The sequence below is a fragment of the Chenopodium quinoa genome, unplaced genomic scaffold, assembly GCF_001683475.1.
Source record: "Chenopodium quinoa cultivar QQ74 unplaced genomic scaffold, ASM168347v1, whole genome shotgun sequence".
In the NCBI taxonomy this organism is placed as follows: Eukaryota; Viridiplantae; Streptophyta; class Magnoliopsida; order Caryophyllales; family Amaranthaceae; genus Chenopodium; species Chenopodium quinoa.
Window position 1 is genome coordinate 2,801,139 of NW_018744790.1, and position 17,444 is coordinate 2,818,582.

General features: G+C 40.1%; 4 protein-coding genes across 4 annotated transcripts; all 4 read right to left on the reverse strand.

The window, feature by feature from the left end:
• Positions 1 to 3,387: 3,387 nt before the first annotated feature.
• Positions 3,388 to 5,617, reverse strand: LOC110703889. The gene is made up of 2 exons (XM_021881670.1): positions 4,078 to 5,617; positions 3,388 to 3,947 (listed from the first exon to the last, which is right to left on the reverse strand). Exons 1-2 carry the CDS (start codon positions 5,615 to 5,617, stop codon positions 3,388 to 3,390), a joined length of 2,100 nt encoding a protein of 699 aa, XP_021737362.1.
• Positions 5,618 to 5,732: 115 nt separating this feature from the next.
• Positions 5,733 to 6,275, reverse strand: LOC110703823. Its single transcript, XM_021881607.1, has one exon. It carries the CDS (start codon positions 6,273 to 6,275, stop codon positions 5,733 to 5,735), a length of 543 nt encoding a protein of 180 aa, XP_021737299.1.
• A 2,496-nt stretch (positions 6,276 to 8,771) lies between these two features.
• LOC110703971 lies at positions 8,772 to 13,704 on the reverse strand. The gene is made up of 2 exons (XM_021881773.1): positions 13,523 to 13,704; positions 8,772 to 11,971 (listed from the first exon to the last, which is right to left on the reverse strand). Exon 2 carries the CDS (start codon positions 10,278 to 10,280, stop codon positions 8,904 to 8,906), a length of 1,377 nt encoding a protein of 458 aa, XP_021737465.1. The 5' UTR covers positions 10,281 to 11,971; positions 13,523 to 13,704; the 3' UTR covers positions 8,772 to 8,903.
• A 130-nt stretch (positions 13,705 to 13,834) lies between these two features.
• Positions 13,835 to 16,957, reverse strand: LOC110703972 (protein ALP1-like). Its single transcript, XM_021881774.1, has 2 exons — positions 16,715 to 16,957; positions 13,835 to 15,677 (listed from the first exon to the last, which is right to left on the reverse strand). The coding sequence occupies exon 2, from the start codon at positions 15,517 to 15,519 to the stop codon at positions 14,173 to 14,175; it is 1,347 nt and encodes a 448-aa protein (XP_021737466.1). The 5' UTR covers positions 15,520 to 15,677; positions 16,715 to 16,957; the 3' UTR covers positions 13,835 to 14,172.
• Between the last annotated feature and the right edge of the window lie 487 nt (positions 16,958 to 17,444).

A 17,444-nucleotide genomic window follows, 5' to 3' on the forward strand; every position in this document is an offset into this window, starting at 1 on the left:
GTAAATCTGGAGGACGAGACCGATCCCCATCCTCCGAAAAAGCTGACAGTCACCTTAAGGGATCCAACTGGTCCTAGGGCTAGCAGCAAGGCCAGAACCTACCAGGTGGCCAACATCAACAAGCCTCCGAGCAAGGAGAATCTAACGGTCATCTCGACACGCTCTGGCGGCCCCAGCAAATTTGCTTTCTTCCCGGCTCTTGTCGGTGACTTCATCGAGATTTCGCATGTCAGAATCCCGGAAGAAGTTGCTAACGAGTTAGTTGTACCCTTTGGTGCTGCCGGTGATCCATGGCATCCCCAGATCAATGTTAACCGTGGCGAGTCTGTTCTCTGCGACGATCCTAGCACTGGCGAGAGCATGGGCTAGAGGGTGCTAAAGGATTTGGCGACGCCAGCCGACAGGCCTGTCAACCGCGTTGCTGCCCCTTGCGACCAGCTAATGAACAACATGCTCTGGGTAAGACAGCAAAGAATCCTTGTTATTTTATTATGTTTATTTACATATGTACTATTTATGTGACTAACGGCCATTTTAACATTATCTCCAGACCGTCAACTCTGCCGTGGAGGTGGTACATGGTACCAGCACTACCAGCGTGCTGCTGATCAAGCCGAGACGAAGCTGAAGAAGGCGGACGATGCTTGCAAGGCCATTATCAAGGAGCGTGACAAGGTGAAGACCGACATGAAACTTTTGCAGAAGCAGATGTCGGACCTAAACAAAAAGCTTCAGAACCAAGAGCAGTTGCAGAAGAAGGTATCCAGCCTTGAGCAAAGTCTGGAGGATGAGAGAGAGGCTAAGGCGGCGCTGGCCGGCAGAGTGGAAAAGATGGAGCGTGAAAATCCAGGACTCAGACGCCGAGCCGTTAACCGGTTCCTACAGACTGATCTTTACGCTAACCTGCTGGTTAATCGGTATACTGTCGGTTGGGTCTCCGCGCATCGCTGTGTGTGCAAAGCTGAGGGGTGGGACTCGGCAAAATGGCTGGCCGTCGAGAAGGCTTTTAATGAGGAACTCTCCTACCAGCTATGAGAGTGAATATTTTTGACGAGCTCCCACCACATTCTGTGATAACAAACTTAGACCCACGTGAATTGCCAAAAGTGGAGTTTGATGCCGCCCTTATTAGTAGCCCTGTTATCACTCATGCTAGTAAAGATGGGTCTGTCGGTCCCTCCAACAATGAAGCTAACAAAGAGCCCGGTAAGGCGGCTGAAACAGCAGGGGAGGCCAACAAGGATTGACAAGGAGGGTAGTCACCATTGGATTTATGTGGGCCATTTGTTCTGTAACCGTTCTCTGTATTTAGAACAATTATCTCTGTCTGTATCGTACAATATTTTTCTTTTAATGTTGGATATATAGCCGATCAGATACTTTGACTTTTGAGTGATTGGTTTATTTTATGTATTACTATAATTCTTGCTATCGTGTGTTTCCTGTTTATATTATGGTCGTTATTTATTTTTTATTTTTTATATATGTATTTTTTATATCTAATATTTGATGCTTGTATATCTTGAATAGTTTTCTCGGTTTTTAATACTCTATTCTCGGTATTTTAAAGTTATCCATTACCTATACTCCCCAAGAATTTCGGCAAATTTTATTCGTAAATAAAATTTGGGAAAACTCTTTAATACCTGTAATAAACTTTGTTCTCGGTATTTTAAAGTTACCCATTACCTATACTCCCCGAGTTTTTCGGAAAAATTTATTCGTAAATAAAATTTGGGAAAACTCCGTAATGCATGTAATTAATTATCGGATGTGAAGTATACCGAGATTACATATCCAACCTTTATCAGGCCGAGCAAAGGCAGTGGATCAAACTGCACTTTCAACTCCCCTTGAGGTCCATTAATATCCATTCATTCTTTTTTCTCACTTGAACGACCGAGTCAGCTAGCTAGGCTGTGATCAGATCGTATCGAAAGTAGGTAGAGTGATTGTATTTCATAGGTACTAAAACAGTTTACAATGCTAGTGAATACCATAAGCGTACGCATGACAACATGTCATCTAAATTTATACTACGCAAAATAGAACACATTAAGCTTTACATGAAATACTTCTTTAACACACCAGCGTTCCAAACATTCTTCAGGGGCATTCCTTCTAGGGTCATTAGCCGATAAGACCCTTGCCGAAGTGTTTCATATATTTGATAAGGCCCCTCCCAAGTTGCAGTAAGTTTTCCCTCTGCGTTCCCTTTGTCGGTTGCGGCCGTTCTACGCAAAACTAAGTCTCCATCTTCCATGGGCCGATAATTGACGCGCCGATTATAAGAATGGCTCATCCGGTTTTTGTATGCAGCAGATTTTATGGCGGCCGTCAGCCTCACTTCCGGTAGAAAATCCAATTGCTGTCGAAGCAGCAAATCATTTTGACTTTCACAGAAGTGTTGTACGCGGAAAGTAGGCGGTCCCACTTCCGCCGGAACCACTGCTTCCGAGCCGAAAGCAAGGTTAAAAGGTGATTCCCCCGTAGTTTCTCTCGTTGTCGTACGATTTGCCCATAAAATCTTGGTTATCAGATCCGCCCACAGGCCTTTGGCGTCCTCCACCTTTTTCTTGACTGCCCCTAGTATTTTCTTGTTAGCGGCCTCGGCTTGCCCATTTGACTGCGGGTGACATACCGCCGCATACGCAAATTTTACTTTATAAATGCTGAGAAAATTTTTTACCGGACCACAATCAAATTGAGAGCCGTGATCAAACACCATTGCAGTCGGCAATCCGAATCGGGTGAAGATGCTCTTCCAGATGAACTTCTTCCCCTCGTTCGCTGTGATCTTTGCTACCAGTTCCGCTTCTATCCACTTGGTGAAGTAGTTTATCCCTACAATAAAAAATTTACGGCCACCCTTTGCTGACGTGAACGGCCCGATAATGTCCATTCCCCATTGAGCGAACGGAATTGGGTTAAGAATGGGTGTTAAATCATTTGGAGGTTGATTAATCACCGGCCCATACTTCTGGCATTTATCGCATTTTTTAACGTACTCAATGGTGTCTGCGTTCATTGTCGGCCAATAGTAGCCCCGTTTCACTGCCTCCAGCGACATTGACCGACCCCCCGCATGATTACCGCAATCGCCCTCATGTATTTCTTCTATCAGCCTTGCCGATTCGTACGCCGTTATACACCTTCGCAATGGTAGTGAAAACCCCCGTTTATACAATGTTCCCCGAAACATAATAAACCAAACGTTGTCCTTCTTGATCTTTCTCGCCTCAATCTTATCGGTGGGCAGGACGTTGTGTACTTTGTAAGCTAAGATTTCGTCATACCATTCTCGACCTTCGCTTGTACAATGTACATTTTTGGGAGACTGTTCATCAATACTCTTTTCTTTCAAAATTTCTACCATCACCGTCCTCTCTAAATCGTTAAAGCTTGAATTGCAAGTTTAGCCAACGCGTCTGCCTGCGTGTTCATTGCTCGAGGAACCAATTTTATTTCGAAATACTCCAGATTAGATGTAACACTCTTGAGTTTTGCCAGATATGCCGTCATGCTCGGCTCTCGAGTTTCGTAAGTGCCATTAAACTGATTTGCCACCAGTTGCGAGTCAGTTATCATCTCAATACGCTTTGCTTCCGCAGATATGCATAGTTGTATTCCTGCCAAGGCTTCTTCATACTCTTTCTCATTATTCGAGGCTTTGAATTTGAACTTGACAGCATACTCGAACACATCTCCTTGGGGAGAGATCATAATTACTCTAGCCCCTGAGCCGGTTGAAGCAGATGAGTCGTCAACTGATACCTTCCATGTGTCGGTACCCTCCTCTTCTTCATAATAAGATGTTTCTACAATGAAGTCAGACAAGGCTTGGGATTTGATTGATACCCTTGGTTTATACGTAATAACGTATTCAGACAATTCAATCGCCCATTTAAGCAGGCGGCCAGATGTTTCCATCTTCTGCAAAGACCTCTCTAACGGTTGATTTTTCAGAATATCAATTACATGTGCATTTAAGTAAGGTCGTAATTTTCGCGCAGCCACAACTACTGCGTATGCGATTTACTCCCCTAACGGATACCGTCTCTCGGCAGCATTTAATACGTGGCTCACAAAGTAAATTGGCAGTTGGGTTTTTTGTCGTTCTACTAGGAGCACTGCTGCTACCGTCTTTGCTGACGTGGAGATATACAGCTATAATATTTTTCCCTGTTCCGGTCTTGAGACAGTGGGTAAGGACCTCAAGTGATTTTTCATAGCCTGTAACGCCTTGGATTACTCCTTCCCCCATACAAACAGTTTGTTCTGGCGCAAGATCACGAAGAACGGTAAGGCGTTTTTCAGCTGACGTACTGATAAATCTCGTCAATGCAGCCATTCGACCAGTGAGCTTTTGTACATCTTTTATACACTTTGGTTCTGGTAAACTAAGAATTGCCTCGATCTTATCGGGTTTAGTGTCTATCCCCCTTTCGCTTACCACGAACCCGAGAAACTTTCCTAACCGAACGCCGAACACACATTTCTCCGGATTCAACTTCATCCGATAGCGCCGAAGAGTTTCAAAACTTTCTCTCAAATCGGCGACGTGATCTGTAACCAAACGGATTTTCACAATTGAATCATCCACATATACTTCTACATTCCTTCCTTTCTGGTTTGCGAATACCTTGTCGACCAGCTTCTGATACGTTGCCCCTGCATTTCTTAACCCAAACGGCATAGCCCTGTAACAGAAAACCCCAGCATCGGTAATGAATGCCGCCTTGGTTCGATCTGGCTCATATAAGCTGACCTGATGATATCCGGAGAAAGCGTCCATGAAACTCAATAGTGCGTGACCGGAAGTGGAATCTACCAGTCTCTCTATCCTCGGCAAGGGATAGCAATCTTTCGGGCAGGCTCTGTTCAAGTCCGTAAAATCCACGCACATTCTCCACTTCCCTGACGGCTTCTTAACCATAACTACATTTGCTAGCCATTCGAGATATGTGCAGGGTTCAATAAACCCTGCCGCTAGCAATTTGTTTACCTTTGACTGAATAGCCTCTATTTTCTCTGTTGAGAAGTTCCTTTTCTTCTGTCGAACATGTCTTGCTCTTCTGTCGACATTTAACTTATGTACTATGACGTCAGGATGTATTCCAAGCATCTCATCTGCCGAGAAAGCAAACACGTCAGCACTTTCTCGTAACAATTCCACCAAATGGCAGTGCGTGTCGACATCCATATCGGATCCAACGCGCACTACCCTCCCGGGGACCCCAGGCTGCAACTCGATCTCTACGGTCTCGCCTCCTAGGGAAGGACGTGTCGCAGTTACCGGCCGAGTATCGAAATTTTCCATGGCCAAATCATGTGTAGAGGGAACTCGTTCTCGCTTAGATGGTGTCTGTTCGCAGGTATGTTGCCGGCTTGATTGTTTTAATGCTGAAACATAACACTCTCTTGCCATAGTTTGACTCCCCCGTACGCGTTCTGTCATTCCAGCGTTGGATACATATACCATCGTTAAGTGGTATGTTGAGACTACAGCTTGCATGTCATGAATTAAAGGCCTACCGACAATAGCGTTGTAGGCGGATGGCACATCAATCACCAAAAACTCTGCCATAATATCTCTTACTGTTGGACCTTCTCCCATTCTAACCTGAAGAACTATACTACCTTCAGGTCTTATCGTTGACCCGTTGAACCCTATCACGGGATAAGACACTGGCGTTAAGTATTTTCGGCCAATTCTCATGGCATCAAAGGCTCTAGCAAATAGGATATTGGCGGAGCTTCCGCTTGATGTCTGCTCCATTAACCGTCAATACCAGTACCAACGGATCATCATGAGGGAAGACTATTCCCTTAGCATCTTCCTCCGAAAAGGATATCGAAAGCATGGGAGAAGGTCGAGGTCGTTCCTCTACGCTCAATGCGTTCACTAGGTGTCGGTATTCCGACAAACTTTTCTTCTCTCCGCTTACGGAACCCCCGTATACTGGTCCGCCGGTAATAACATCGATTGTTATTTTGCGCCTTGTCGGAATACTTCCCTGCCTGGATGTTTCCGCATGATTCTGTCTATAGGCGTCATCTTGCATTGATGAATCTCCCTGCTTTCGGTACTCAGTTTGCCTGGGTTGTGCAGTTTGCTGCCGGCTGGGACCTGTTTGAGTACGATACTGAGACAATCGCCCTTTTCTTATGAGATCTTCAATGTTCTCTTTTAATTGAACACATTCTTCGGTGTAATGACCGACATCTCTATGAAACATGCAGTATTTCTTCACGTCCCGGCCTTTCGTTATCATCGGCGCCGGCCGACTCCAATCTTCTTTATTCTGGTTTACTAAATAAATTGCCGCTCTCGGGGTATTTAACTGCATATAGCTGCTATAACGGCCCAATCCCCTCGCCAGCCTTCCAGATCTCTGTTGGCTCTGCGGCTGCAACCTACTTACCCCGCCCGTCTGGGCGTTTGGGCTATTATCATTCTGCCTCCTGGAGGCTCTGCTGACGATATCTGACGGCTCGTTTTCAGCAGCTCCTCACTTTTTATGTATTCGTGAGTCTTGGCAAATGCTACCCCTAAATTTGGGAAAGACTTTCGCGACATGTATTTTTTGAAATCGTTGTCAACCAGCCCATTCATCAATGTCATCACGGCAATTTCTTGTTGTAACTTTGGTATGGTATTAGCCTCGTTGTTGAAGCGCCTAATGAAATCCCTGAGCGATTCCTCTTTCCGTTGTTGAATAGCCATGATCTCACTAGATGTCCTTTGTCTTGCACTATTACTTATGTATTGACCCGTGAACAACTCCACCAGGGTCTCGAAGCAGTCAATTGACCCCGGCTCTAAATTGGAGAACCAATCTAAAGCTGCCCCGGTAAGGGTTGTAGGGAAGACTTTACACCACAAAGCATTGGTATCTGTATATAGCAACATGTGACTCTCAAAAGCTGCTACATACCGCTTAGGGTCCCCCTTACCGTCGTATGTACAGGATGGCATCTTTATTTTCTTCATCTGTTGGTCAAGTACCTCTTGTGTGAACGGAGATATCCTGGGCCTAATGATCACCCTGGTTGTCCGCCTTTCCAATCCGCTGGAAACCTCATGCCGATAAGAACCTGAATCCCCCACTTGGGCGCCTTGTGTGATTTGGCGCTCAGCCGGTATGGTCTCTCGGCCCCGGCTCCTTGACAGGGGTTGCTGTCCCGCCTGATTGAACTGACTCTCAAGGTTCACTATTAGCGGCTTTGCCGGTACATCACCCAATACCTCCCCTGCCGTTAACTCGGCTTCCTTTCTTTTCTTAGACATAGCCCGCATAACCTTAGCCGTTATCTCCAGTTTCTCCGGGGTAAACCCTTCCAAAGGATCTGAGGTTACTGCTCTATTGCGGTTAGGCGTTATTGGCATGTTTGTTGTGTTGCCGTGAAGGAGATGAGTTTCGTCTTTGATCACGATTTCTGGTAGGCTGTTTACAGTTTTATTCGCGTTAGCATTAAAGATACTGTTATCATATTGTCGGTTTTCAACTTCCGGTACTGGTACTGTAGCTTCTTTACTTCCTTCCATGACTGTGAGAGGTTCTGTTGGACGATAGAAGTTATTACTATCCCCTCCTTCTAGCGCCAATTGTTCCTGTTGAATTCTGCTTCCGTCAATGTCCGAGGGCTGGTAATGGTTTACCGTCCAATTACACACCTACACAGCCAATACAGATTAGCTGGCCCGGGGGTTATCCGGGAATAACCACTCCGATGCTAAAGTCAGTACCTTTGTGAGAAGAAAGAGAAAGAAGAGAGAGAATGAAGAGAGAGAAAGTGTTTTTAGAGAGAGAGATTCTACCTTTGAAATGGGGATTTGCTTGGATATTTACAGAAACACAACTAAGCAGGTGTCACCTATATAGATAGGTGGCACACCGACCTTATAGGCAACAGGTGCCTACGTGGCCCTAAGCAACTCTCCACGTGCCAGAGGGACATGCTACGTGACGAGAAGCAGCTCTCCACGTGGCATAGACCGATGCCGATAAGGACATGGTTTATTCACCGATTAACGAGGGCTTAAACTGCACAAACACTCTTTTACCGGCTTTATGAAGGATGCTACCGGTATATCCCGTACACTAGCTTGTATCATGCTTGGTTTTTGTTAGTGTATGATACTTATTTGCATTATGTCTTGTAACAACAGTGTATTGCAATTGCATTTAAACATTTCTTAATGGTTGATAATCGTGTTTAGTTTTGCATCCTCTGTTTTGAGATGTTATGATATTTTATCCATGTAGTACATAAATTCAATTTATAGTATGATAAAATCCAATACTATGAAATTAATTTGGTGGAGTTTGTACAAGAGTCTTAGAAATAAACCTTGAAATCATTACAAATAGGAAAACCTTCATTAATACACATAGTAACTATAAGCTTGATTTCAATCGAACCGTATTTTTCGAACTGTCTTAGAGCATCATTAGTGTTGGGGATACTTATATCCTTTCCCGGTTTCTCTCTCCTTTCCTACACTTGACACATCACTTTCTCTTTCCTCCATATCACTTCCCACTATTTCCATCCTTTTACTCATCCTTTCCCTTAAAAATTTCCAACATCAATGAGTATCCTTTCCCACTTTCTCTCTCCTACTTACATATACCCCACCATTTATTCCTTTTTCAAATTACATATATTTATTAATATACTTAATTATTATTATTGTTGAAAATGTTGTTAATAATAATTAATAATATATCGTTCTATTAACCGACACATTAATTAAACGAGACGAATTCAAAAACATAAAATTCATTGATTAAAAACATGAAATACATTGATTAAACGACACGAATAAAAAAAACATGAATTACGTTGATAAATAGCAAAGAAAATAACAAACATAAGTTTAAAAATAACTGAAATGTTTAATTTTCATCGGACCTCATAGACTGTGCCCATAAATGCTCGATCAAGCCGTTCTTCAAAGCCATATGGACGTCTCTATCACGAATTTCCCCTCTCGAAGCTATCAATCTACCGAAATTATCTGGATCATACTGTCCGAGAGTTACAGTGAATGTTGTTGCATTCCTAGTTGAGGACGACCCCGGCATATTCTCAGGCTGTTCATCGGCAAACTCGGGTGGATCCTTATAATTTAAATATGTATCACGCTCGTCTTCATCAATCATGTTGTGGATAATGATGCAAGTCATCATAATTTTCCACAACAGATCTACACTCCATGCCAAAGCAGGCTTCCTGATTATTGCGAAACGAGCATGTAACACACCAAAAGCACGCTCAACATCCTTTCTCGCACTCTCTTGACGTTCAGTAAATAACGTATCCTTAGCTGTTTGAGGGGCAGTAACCGCATCTATAAATGTCGACCACTTTGGATAAATCCCATCGGTGAGATAGTATCCTTTTGTGTAAGTATTTCCATTAACTGTGAACAGAACTTGTGGAGCACGATTATTTATTATATCATCAAACACAGGAGAACGTTGTAGTACATTAATATCGTTGCACGACCCAGGAGTCTCAAAGAAGGCGTGCCAAATCCATAAATCCCTAGATGCAACCGCTTCCAAGATAACAGTGGCCGTTTTAGATCGGCCTTGATACATTCCTTTCCATCCAGCTGGACAATTTTTCCATACCCAATGCATGCAATCAATGCTTCCTAGCATGGCGGGGAAGTTTCTATCCTCCCCTTCTCTTAGAAGACGCTGGATATCTTCCATAGTTGGCTTGCGGAGGTACTCAGTTGCAAACTGAGCAATAACTCCATCGACAAATTGTGAAAGACATTCTTTAGCAGTACTTTCACCAAGCTTTAGATATTCATCTACTTGATCAGCTGAACAACCATAAGCTAACATACGTATAGCCGCGGTGCATTTTTTAAGGGGTGAAGCACCAAGACGCATGGTAGCATCAGGACGTTGTTGGAAATAGCGATTACTTGCACTTAATGTGTCCACAATGCGAAGGAACAGGGGTCTCCTCATACGAAACCTCCTTCGAAATACGGTATCATTGTATACCGGTTGATTACTAAAGTAATCTGCAACTAGATTGTCGTGAGCCGCTTCACGATTTCTAGGCACAGTTACCCTTCGTTTTCTCGGACGTTTTTGCTTTTCAGGTTGTAATGAATTAAGCACTGAATTTTGCATCGCAACTAAACGTTGACTCTCATTTATAAAATTCATGACCATGTGATCATAAATTTTATCAGTTATACTTGAGGAGGAAGAGCTTGAAGAACTTGAAGAGATTGAATCTAAGCTCATATTGTGTTTGGTGTTTTATTTTTGGTGTGTTTGTTTGTGACACTAGAAGATAGAAATCATGTACTTTAAATAGACAAAAATAGGATATTCGAAATACGATATCCCGCTAATTCTTCAACATGTTCACCACTTAACTCTATTGGAGTAGCATTGCTACTACAAACTCCACCTGGAGATTGATTCATATTTTGAGTTAAATGTTCTGATATAGGGAAAAAAGGGGTATTACCAAAAGCTTGTTGATAGGATTGGGAATTATGAGGTAAATTTGGTTGTATTGGTGGAATATTATTGAAATTTGTTGGTCTTGGTTGACTACTACTACACCATTGAAAAAATACAGCTTGAATTTGAGGATTACTCAACAGATTAGGGTCAACAGGAGGATTAGATTGGTTAAATTGAAAGTTTGAATTGTTAGGAAAATTCGGGTTACGACCGTAATTAGAATTATTACGATCCATATTGAAGACTCTAAGAAATTGGAAGTGAAATGGAGAAAAATAAACTTGAAAATATGGAGATTAGAATAATTTTGTGTTTAAGAGTATTGTACAAGTGAAACTGAAATTTTGTGAAAATATAGCAAATTTATACTCATTTTATAGACAAAAAAATTTTATGACCATTGGTGTTTTCGGATTTCAAAAATAAGTTACCGTTTGCAAATTATAGCCGTTATAATATTTTGGAGCAAAAAAAAATCAAAGCCAATAAGATGCTGCCACTTGTCGGAATGAAGTATGACAAAAAATTGAAAAAAAAAAAGGAACTAGCCGTTGGAGATTGCAGCACGCGTGAGTTGTTGAATATTTTAATGTGTAATTTTGCACAAGGGACGAGGTAAGCTTCCTTTTACCAGAAAGGAAATGGGTCATTCCTCTTTTTAAGAGGATCCTTTCCCAACACACAACATTCATCAGGATTGACTAAAGGGTCCTAAAAGGATTGGGAAAGGTCCCGATGCTGCTGCTCTTAGAGGCTAGGATCAACTTCAAAAACTTTGCATAAGAAAAAAAAAAAAAATTAAACCACAGAAAATAAGAGGATAACTTGAAATTAAAGTAATTAAGGAGAAAAATCTAATAAGTAATACTTCAAACACTTTTCAACATGATTATTAATAAAATAAAGGGTAGTAGCAGATATTTCTCAAAATCATAATACAAACACTGTTCTCTCTTTAAACGGACCGAAAATACTAGAACCATCATATGAAATTCACCTTTATTAATCTATATCATCTAAAGATACCAACAAACTCATCAAACCAACCAAAGAACTTAACCAGTTACTGATTTGATTATATACTACATTAATCATCAGCACTCAATTGTAATTTAACATCAAAAACAATACGCTTCCTTGCCGATATTGTAGTATAGCCCCTTCATTAACTTGGACTTCATAATAATCAATTAATCTATCAACTCCATTCTTAATAACACACTGGATCATAAGAATGAGTATTATGGTTTTAAAATATCTTAGAATAGTATGACTATAACATCAGAAGATTATATAAAGAATCATCTAAGGGAAGATTGCAATAGGATTGTAGGAGGCATGAGCAAATAGAAGAAACATAGAAAGAAAAGGGCACACATAAGGCATTAATTCTCGTACAAAAGACTGACATACCTCATATATTCGTGTGTGACTATAACAAAGGGACTTGAAAAAGTGATTAGCTGTTGTAGAAGGAAAGGATTGTGAGTGGGGAAACTTGAGTACTGAACATTAATATATTTTTTTTCTTAATTTGAAGGTTTTATTTTGTACAAGGAAGGATGATAGCTAGAACAATGGACAATTTTTAAACCCGTGTAAAAGTTAAATTTAGGATTGTTTTGCATGGTTTTCTTTAGTTGCTTATTCGTTAAAGGTGCAATCCATTCATCTGATTTTTACTTATCTAATCTTATTTTAATTCATCTGAACTTATCTGATAATATCCGAATTTATCTAAACTTATTAGTCCTTATTAAAACTTACTTTAGTTATAGATTAAACTTGGGTAGCCATAATTAACCCTTATCACAACTAATCTGAACTTAATTTTTCTGAACTTATCTTATCTAAAATTATCTGAACTTATTAACCCTTATGGCCTTATATGAACTTATTAACCCTGAAATAAGTGGAAATAAGGTGAACAGAATAGGGCCTAAATGGATTCTTACATTTACTAATTATTAGAAAAAATATGAGTTAGTAACATTTTGTAAATATATGCATTTATGCAAATAAGTAAAGTATAAAGATAACTTTATGTACGAAATATAAAAAGGGGAAATAGTCGTGCACGCATTGCGTGCGCCTCTAAACTTATAAAATTTAATTTCACCATCCAAGGAAAATTTTGTTCTGAATAGCCACTTTCTAGCCTTTAAAAAGTCTCAATTTACGTGCAAAAAAATGTTGAATTAAGGTTGATGAGGGTCATTTGGAATCTAGACTTATTTGAGATCAAAACTAATAAAAAAACTAAAATGACTCATTTTGTGTGGCGAAAATGCCTCAAATTAATTGTGTGTTGCGATAAATGTGGGAAAATTGATCAATTAAAGTTTTATGGGTCAATTTAATACCAATTAAGGATCAAACTTAGCAAAAAAATTATCATAAATATCTTGTTTGGGTCAATTAGGTAATTTTTTTGCTAATTTAAACCTCAAATTTGACTCAAATGTGTTTCATGGTATGTAAAACTAGGCTTCTATAGTAAATTTATGTTAATTTTGACCTTAAATTTGAGTTTTGACCCGTAAGAGCCAAAATAATCTCTAAAAGTTTAACCGAACAAATTTATTGATTTGAAATTATAAACATGCAAACAAACATTTCTTGACACGCAAAACAGAAGTTTTAAGAAATTTTTTGTGACCTTTAACCCCCAAAAGGTTTAATAGAGCTGGAGATGGAGAAAATAATTTTCAAAGGCTGAAAAGTTGTTGCAAACAATTTTCTTGGTGGAAACTCATAAGCGGTGGTTTAACGAATTTTTTTGTATTTCTATATAAAAATTAGAACAGAGTGTTAAATAAAAAAATAGGGTTTTTTGAGGTGGCATAAGATACAATTTTTCCTTGAAATTTCATCTTTCAAAATAAAAAAAATGTTCCAAGTTCTTGATAGAGTATAACAGAATAACAAATAACAGAACATAATGTCTGATAATACTCTGCAATTTATTAACAAAAACAAGTACAGCAGAAAAAAATGCACGCATAAATTCTTACCCTGATCATAAATGTGAAGAAAAACCATACAGGAGGGCTCGAGGACCTCCGAAAGAAAGCTCTAGACAGGAAGAACATATTTTTTGACTCTGAAGTCTGAAAGAAGACAGCATAACAGATATTACTGAAATAGATCTGATATAGCAAAGTAAGGCACTTTGGTTTCACTGAAATGTTTCTAGAATGTTGTGACTTGTGATAACACATCTGTAAAGCTACAATGCTGGGAAATCGAGTTGATATAAATGATTAGTATTACTCTGCTGAATTACTGAAATAGTGAAACTTAAAAAACATGGCACACTGAGTAAATTTACGAAATTCATAATTAAAGCATATATTCGTGCAAGTAAATCCACTAATTCTGAAGGTCAAATGCTTCTAGTTTGTTATCACTTAAGTGATGTTACAGGTGATGGATCAGTTCAATCAGACTTCATGTTGCTTTCTTCTCATAAATTACATTAAAAATTCGGTACAAAAAATGGATGAATCTAAAAAATAAACTACAAATCATGCAGAAAGTGACAGATTACTTTGAGAAAGGATATTTAATCCACTGCCATCTAAAAACTCCCAAGCTATCCTTATTATCAAATTAGTATATCAACTCTAACAGCATACAATCTAACTCTTACGAGCTTTAGGTTTCATCGAGATGACATTCGTTGCTGCAAATCATCAGCCAATATCTGCCTCAAGTTCTCACCATAATAGTAGAATGATCTCTCACTCTCCAAGACCCTAGGAGGAGACCCGTTCTCCTCAGGCTCCTTAAAAAGTTCAGGCTCAGGTTCCCTTGCGATCTGACACAAATTATGCAACACACAACAGGCCACAATGGTTTGAGGAGCATGATGAAGGCCCACATTAAGATCCTGCAAAATTTTCCACCTCCCTTTGAGAAGCCCTATTGCCTCCACTGAGGCTGACCTGGCCTTCATCAGAGCAGCATTGAATATATTTTGGGCAGGGGTGCCTCTACCAGTTCCAGAAAACGGGGTCAGCAGGAAAGAGAGCAATGGAAAACACCAATCCCCAACAATGTAGGGCCTAACAGGATGTCCCCTCACATTGACGACTTTATCCCAGACAACATCACCAGACATGAGCTTATTGTAGAGAACACTATCCCTGAAATGAGTGGAATCATCAACACTCCCTGGAGCCTTGACACAAACATCCCAGAAGATCTTCTTATGGTCAGCCACCACCTGGAGCTGTATGGCAGGGTACCCATATCGACAATGATAAGATGAAGGGTCACTGACATCAGTAGGAAGGCGATGGAGCTTGACAGGGGTGGAATCAATTGCACCGCACAAATTAGGCAGCGATGTGAGCTCCTCAAAGGCCTGGGTGGTCTCATGGAGGCGTCGGCGACCAGCAGGGATCTTAATGAACTCAGGGTAAAGTTTGGTAGAGAGGAGACGGGTGACCATGTTGGTTATTTTGGAAACAAGGTAAGGGTCCAAGGAATGGCGCTTGGCAAGGGTTTTAGCAGAGAGCCCATGAGTGAGACGGGAGAGAACCATGGCAACAGCATAATCAGGGGGAAGGGAGAGATTGGACTGGGCTATGTGAGGCTTGAGCTTATCAACAACAGTAGTGAAGACAGGGTAGGAGAGGCCATATGAAGAGCGCCACTGTGCATCACGAACAGGGGGGTCCATAGACCATATGAGCTCAGTAGATAAGGCTCGGAAGGCAGAGAGGGAGTGATCCGAAGGGGAAGATGAGCGAGAGCGAGATGGAGAACGGGAGGAAGAGGAAGGAGAGGAAGAAGATGGACGAGAGGCAGCAACAAAGGAGAGAACTGAGGCAATTGTGAAGAAGAGAAGAGGAGCGGCAGAGGAGGAGGTGAGGAGAGAGGAAAGAGAGGTTGTAGTGGAGGCTGATAAGGACGCGGCATCAGAAGAGAAGAGGGAGGAGGAGGGGTCCAAGTGGTTCTGTAAGTGAAGCAGATTTGTCAGCATCACCAGAAACCCTTGATCCATCGCCTCTATTTCGATGGAAAATGTCAAGGCTATGAGCACATCTCAGTCCTTACAGAGAAGGAAACTAAAGTATAGTCTCAAAACTTCTACTCTCAACAACCCAAACAGATCAAAAATTGTTCATGCTATCCAGTCAGTGGAGTCAGGCACAGCTAAATCTGCATAAAGAAAGAGAGTCTTACGATTTAGAATCACAAACATCCTTCTTTAATGAAGTAAGCTCCTGCATTTTTCCATAGATTACGTGCAATAAAAAGAAACTAGACATACCACCATACCCAAATTTACAAACTCATAAAATGATAGAACTACGATTACTAAGCTACCCAGTACAACCACAATATCATTACATTACATTACAAACATCACCAAAAACAATCATCGCAATTAAGAAAATTTCCATCAACTAAAGAGTATGAAATCAAAGAGAATACATGCTCCTAAATTACTGATCTATAGGACATGAAAGCGACGAAGGAACTTTCCATTAACTAAAGAGTAAAAAGTTAATGTATATGCTTCTAATTACTAATTATAGGAAATGGGAAAGATCATTCAGTTAATCCAACATAAATTCCTTCATCTTCGTCTCCAAATTATTTCCACTTTCTCGATCCCCTAAGACACCTAATCAAGCCTGTGCTTAAAGAATCAACCTTTCCAACCGAAAACCCACAACAGGGAATATAGGCATTGATATGAATAACAACAGACTACCAGGAAAAAAAAAAAATCAAATTCCCCTTCTCATTCAACAATCTCTGGAGGTTAACTAAAATAATTAAAAGGTTAATACATTCCACAATCTCACATTTATCTAAACAATCAACAAAATATTTCTCGATTTTTGTTTTCAAGTAATCTAAGTAATATCATACTAGAAAACCTGAAACTTGAACTTCTTTAATCATTCATATAGAAAGCCAGCACCAAAACCCTAATCTTAACCCTAATTTAGAAATACCTTGACAACATCAGATATAAGAAATTGAAAACCCTATACCCAAAAAACTCAATCGGTGATGAACAATAGCAAAACCATAATTCATCAGAAAAAATACCCAATATTCTCCAAAATCAACAATTGAATTCCTTTTATACTTGGAAAAATTACAAAAAAAGAAAAACATATCAAGAAATTGAATAGTTTAGAATCAAATACAATTAAAACAGATAAATAATGAAAAAATTTAACCTTGAGAAAAGTAGGGAGATTGTTGCAACGAAATTGCCGGCGGCTGCGCGAGGAGAGAGAAAGAGGTCGGAAGTCGAGAAAAGAGGGGTAAATACTAAATAGCTTGAATAAGGCGCTTCACTTTGGCTTCAATAATACAAGTAACCAAGTGCAACCACCGTCCACCGAGCCTTCTTAATTAAAACAAGATCAGCTCTTCAAAATTAAATTAAATCAACAAATTTTCTCTAATTTCTGCTCACATTACTAAATTGAAATGTGTTAAATAAACATTGGTAGTCTGTGGATTATAGTCATGGGGACATGGGATGGAAGAAATTAGATTTAGTTCATCTAATATGAAATTCAAGTGGTTAGAGTTTTCCTCCGCCTCCATGAGATTCTGAGATCGATTCTCACCCATGCCCTCTCTAAACACCTAAAAAAAATTAATACTCCCTCCGTTTTTAAATACTTGCTCCATTTCTCCATGTGCGGAGTTTTAGGAGAAATTGGAAAAGTAATAAAATATTAAGTATGAAGGTAGTGTGGTTGGTGGAAGAATAAAAAATTGTACTACCTCTAGTTCATTTTAGTCGCAACAAAGTACAACTTTTCGAAAACCAAGGCAAAAGATTGAAAACTTGATTAAGGGAAAATAAGGGTATATGCTTAACTATTAATCCAACCTAAAAAAAAAAAACAAATTCAACTTTAATTAAATTAAATAACCCACCACCACCAACCATCA

What these genes read in the sequence shown, in the direction of transcription:
- LOC110703889 (XM_021881670.1), bottom strand. Translation starts at nt 5,617, where the DNA reads ATGGGAGAAGGTCCAACAGTAAGAGATATTATGGCAGAGTTTTTGGTG. An exon ending in CAATTTACTTTGTGAGCCAC is followed by an intron (nt 3,948 to 4,077) that starts GTATTAAATGCT and finishes ATCAACCGTTAG; the next exon opens with AGAGGTCTTTGCAGAAGATG.
- LOC110703823 (XM_021881607.1), bottom strand. Translation starts at nt 6,275, where the DNA reads ATGATAACGAAAGGCCGGGACGTGAAGAAATACTGCATGTTTCATAGA.
- LOC110703971 (XM_021881773.1), bottom strand. Translation starts at nt 10,280, where the DNA reads ATGAGCTTAGATTCAATCTCTTCAAGTTCTTCAAGCTCTTCCTCCTCA.
- LOC110703972 (XM_021881774.1), bottom strand. Translation starts at nt 15,519, where the DNA reads ATGGATCAAGGGTTTCTGGTGATGCTGACAAATCTGCTTCACTTACAG.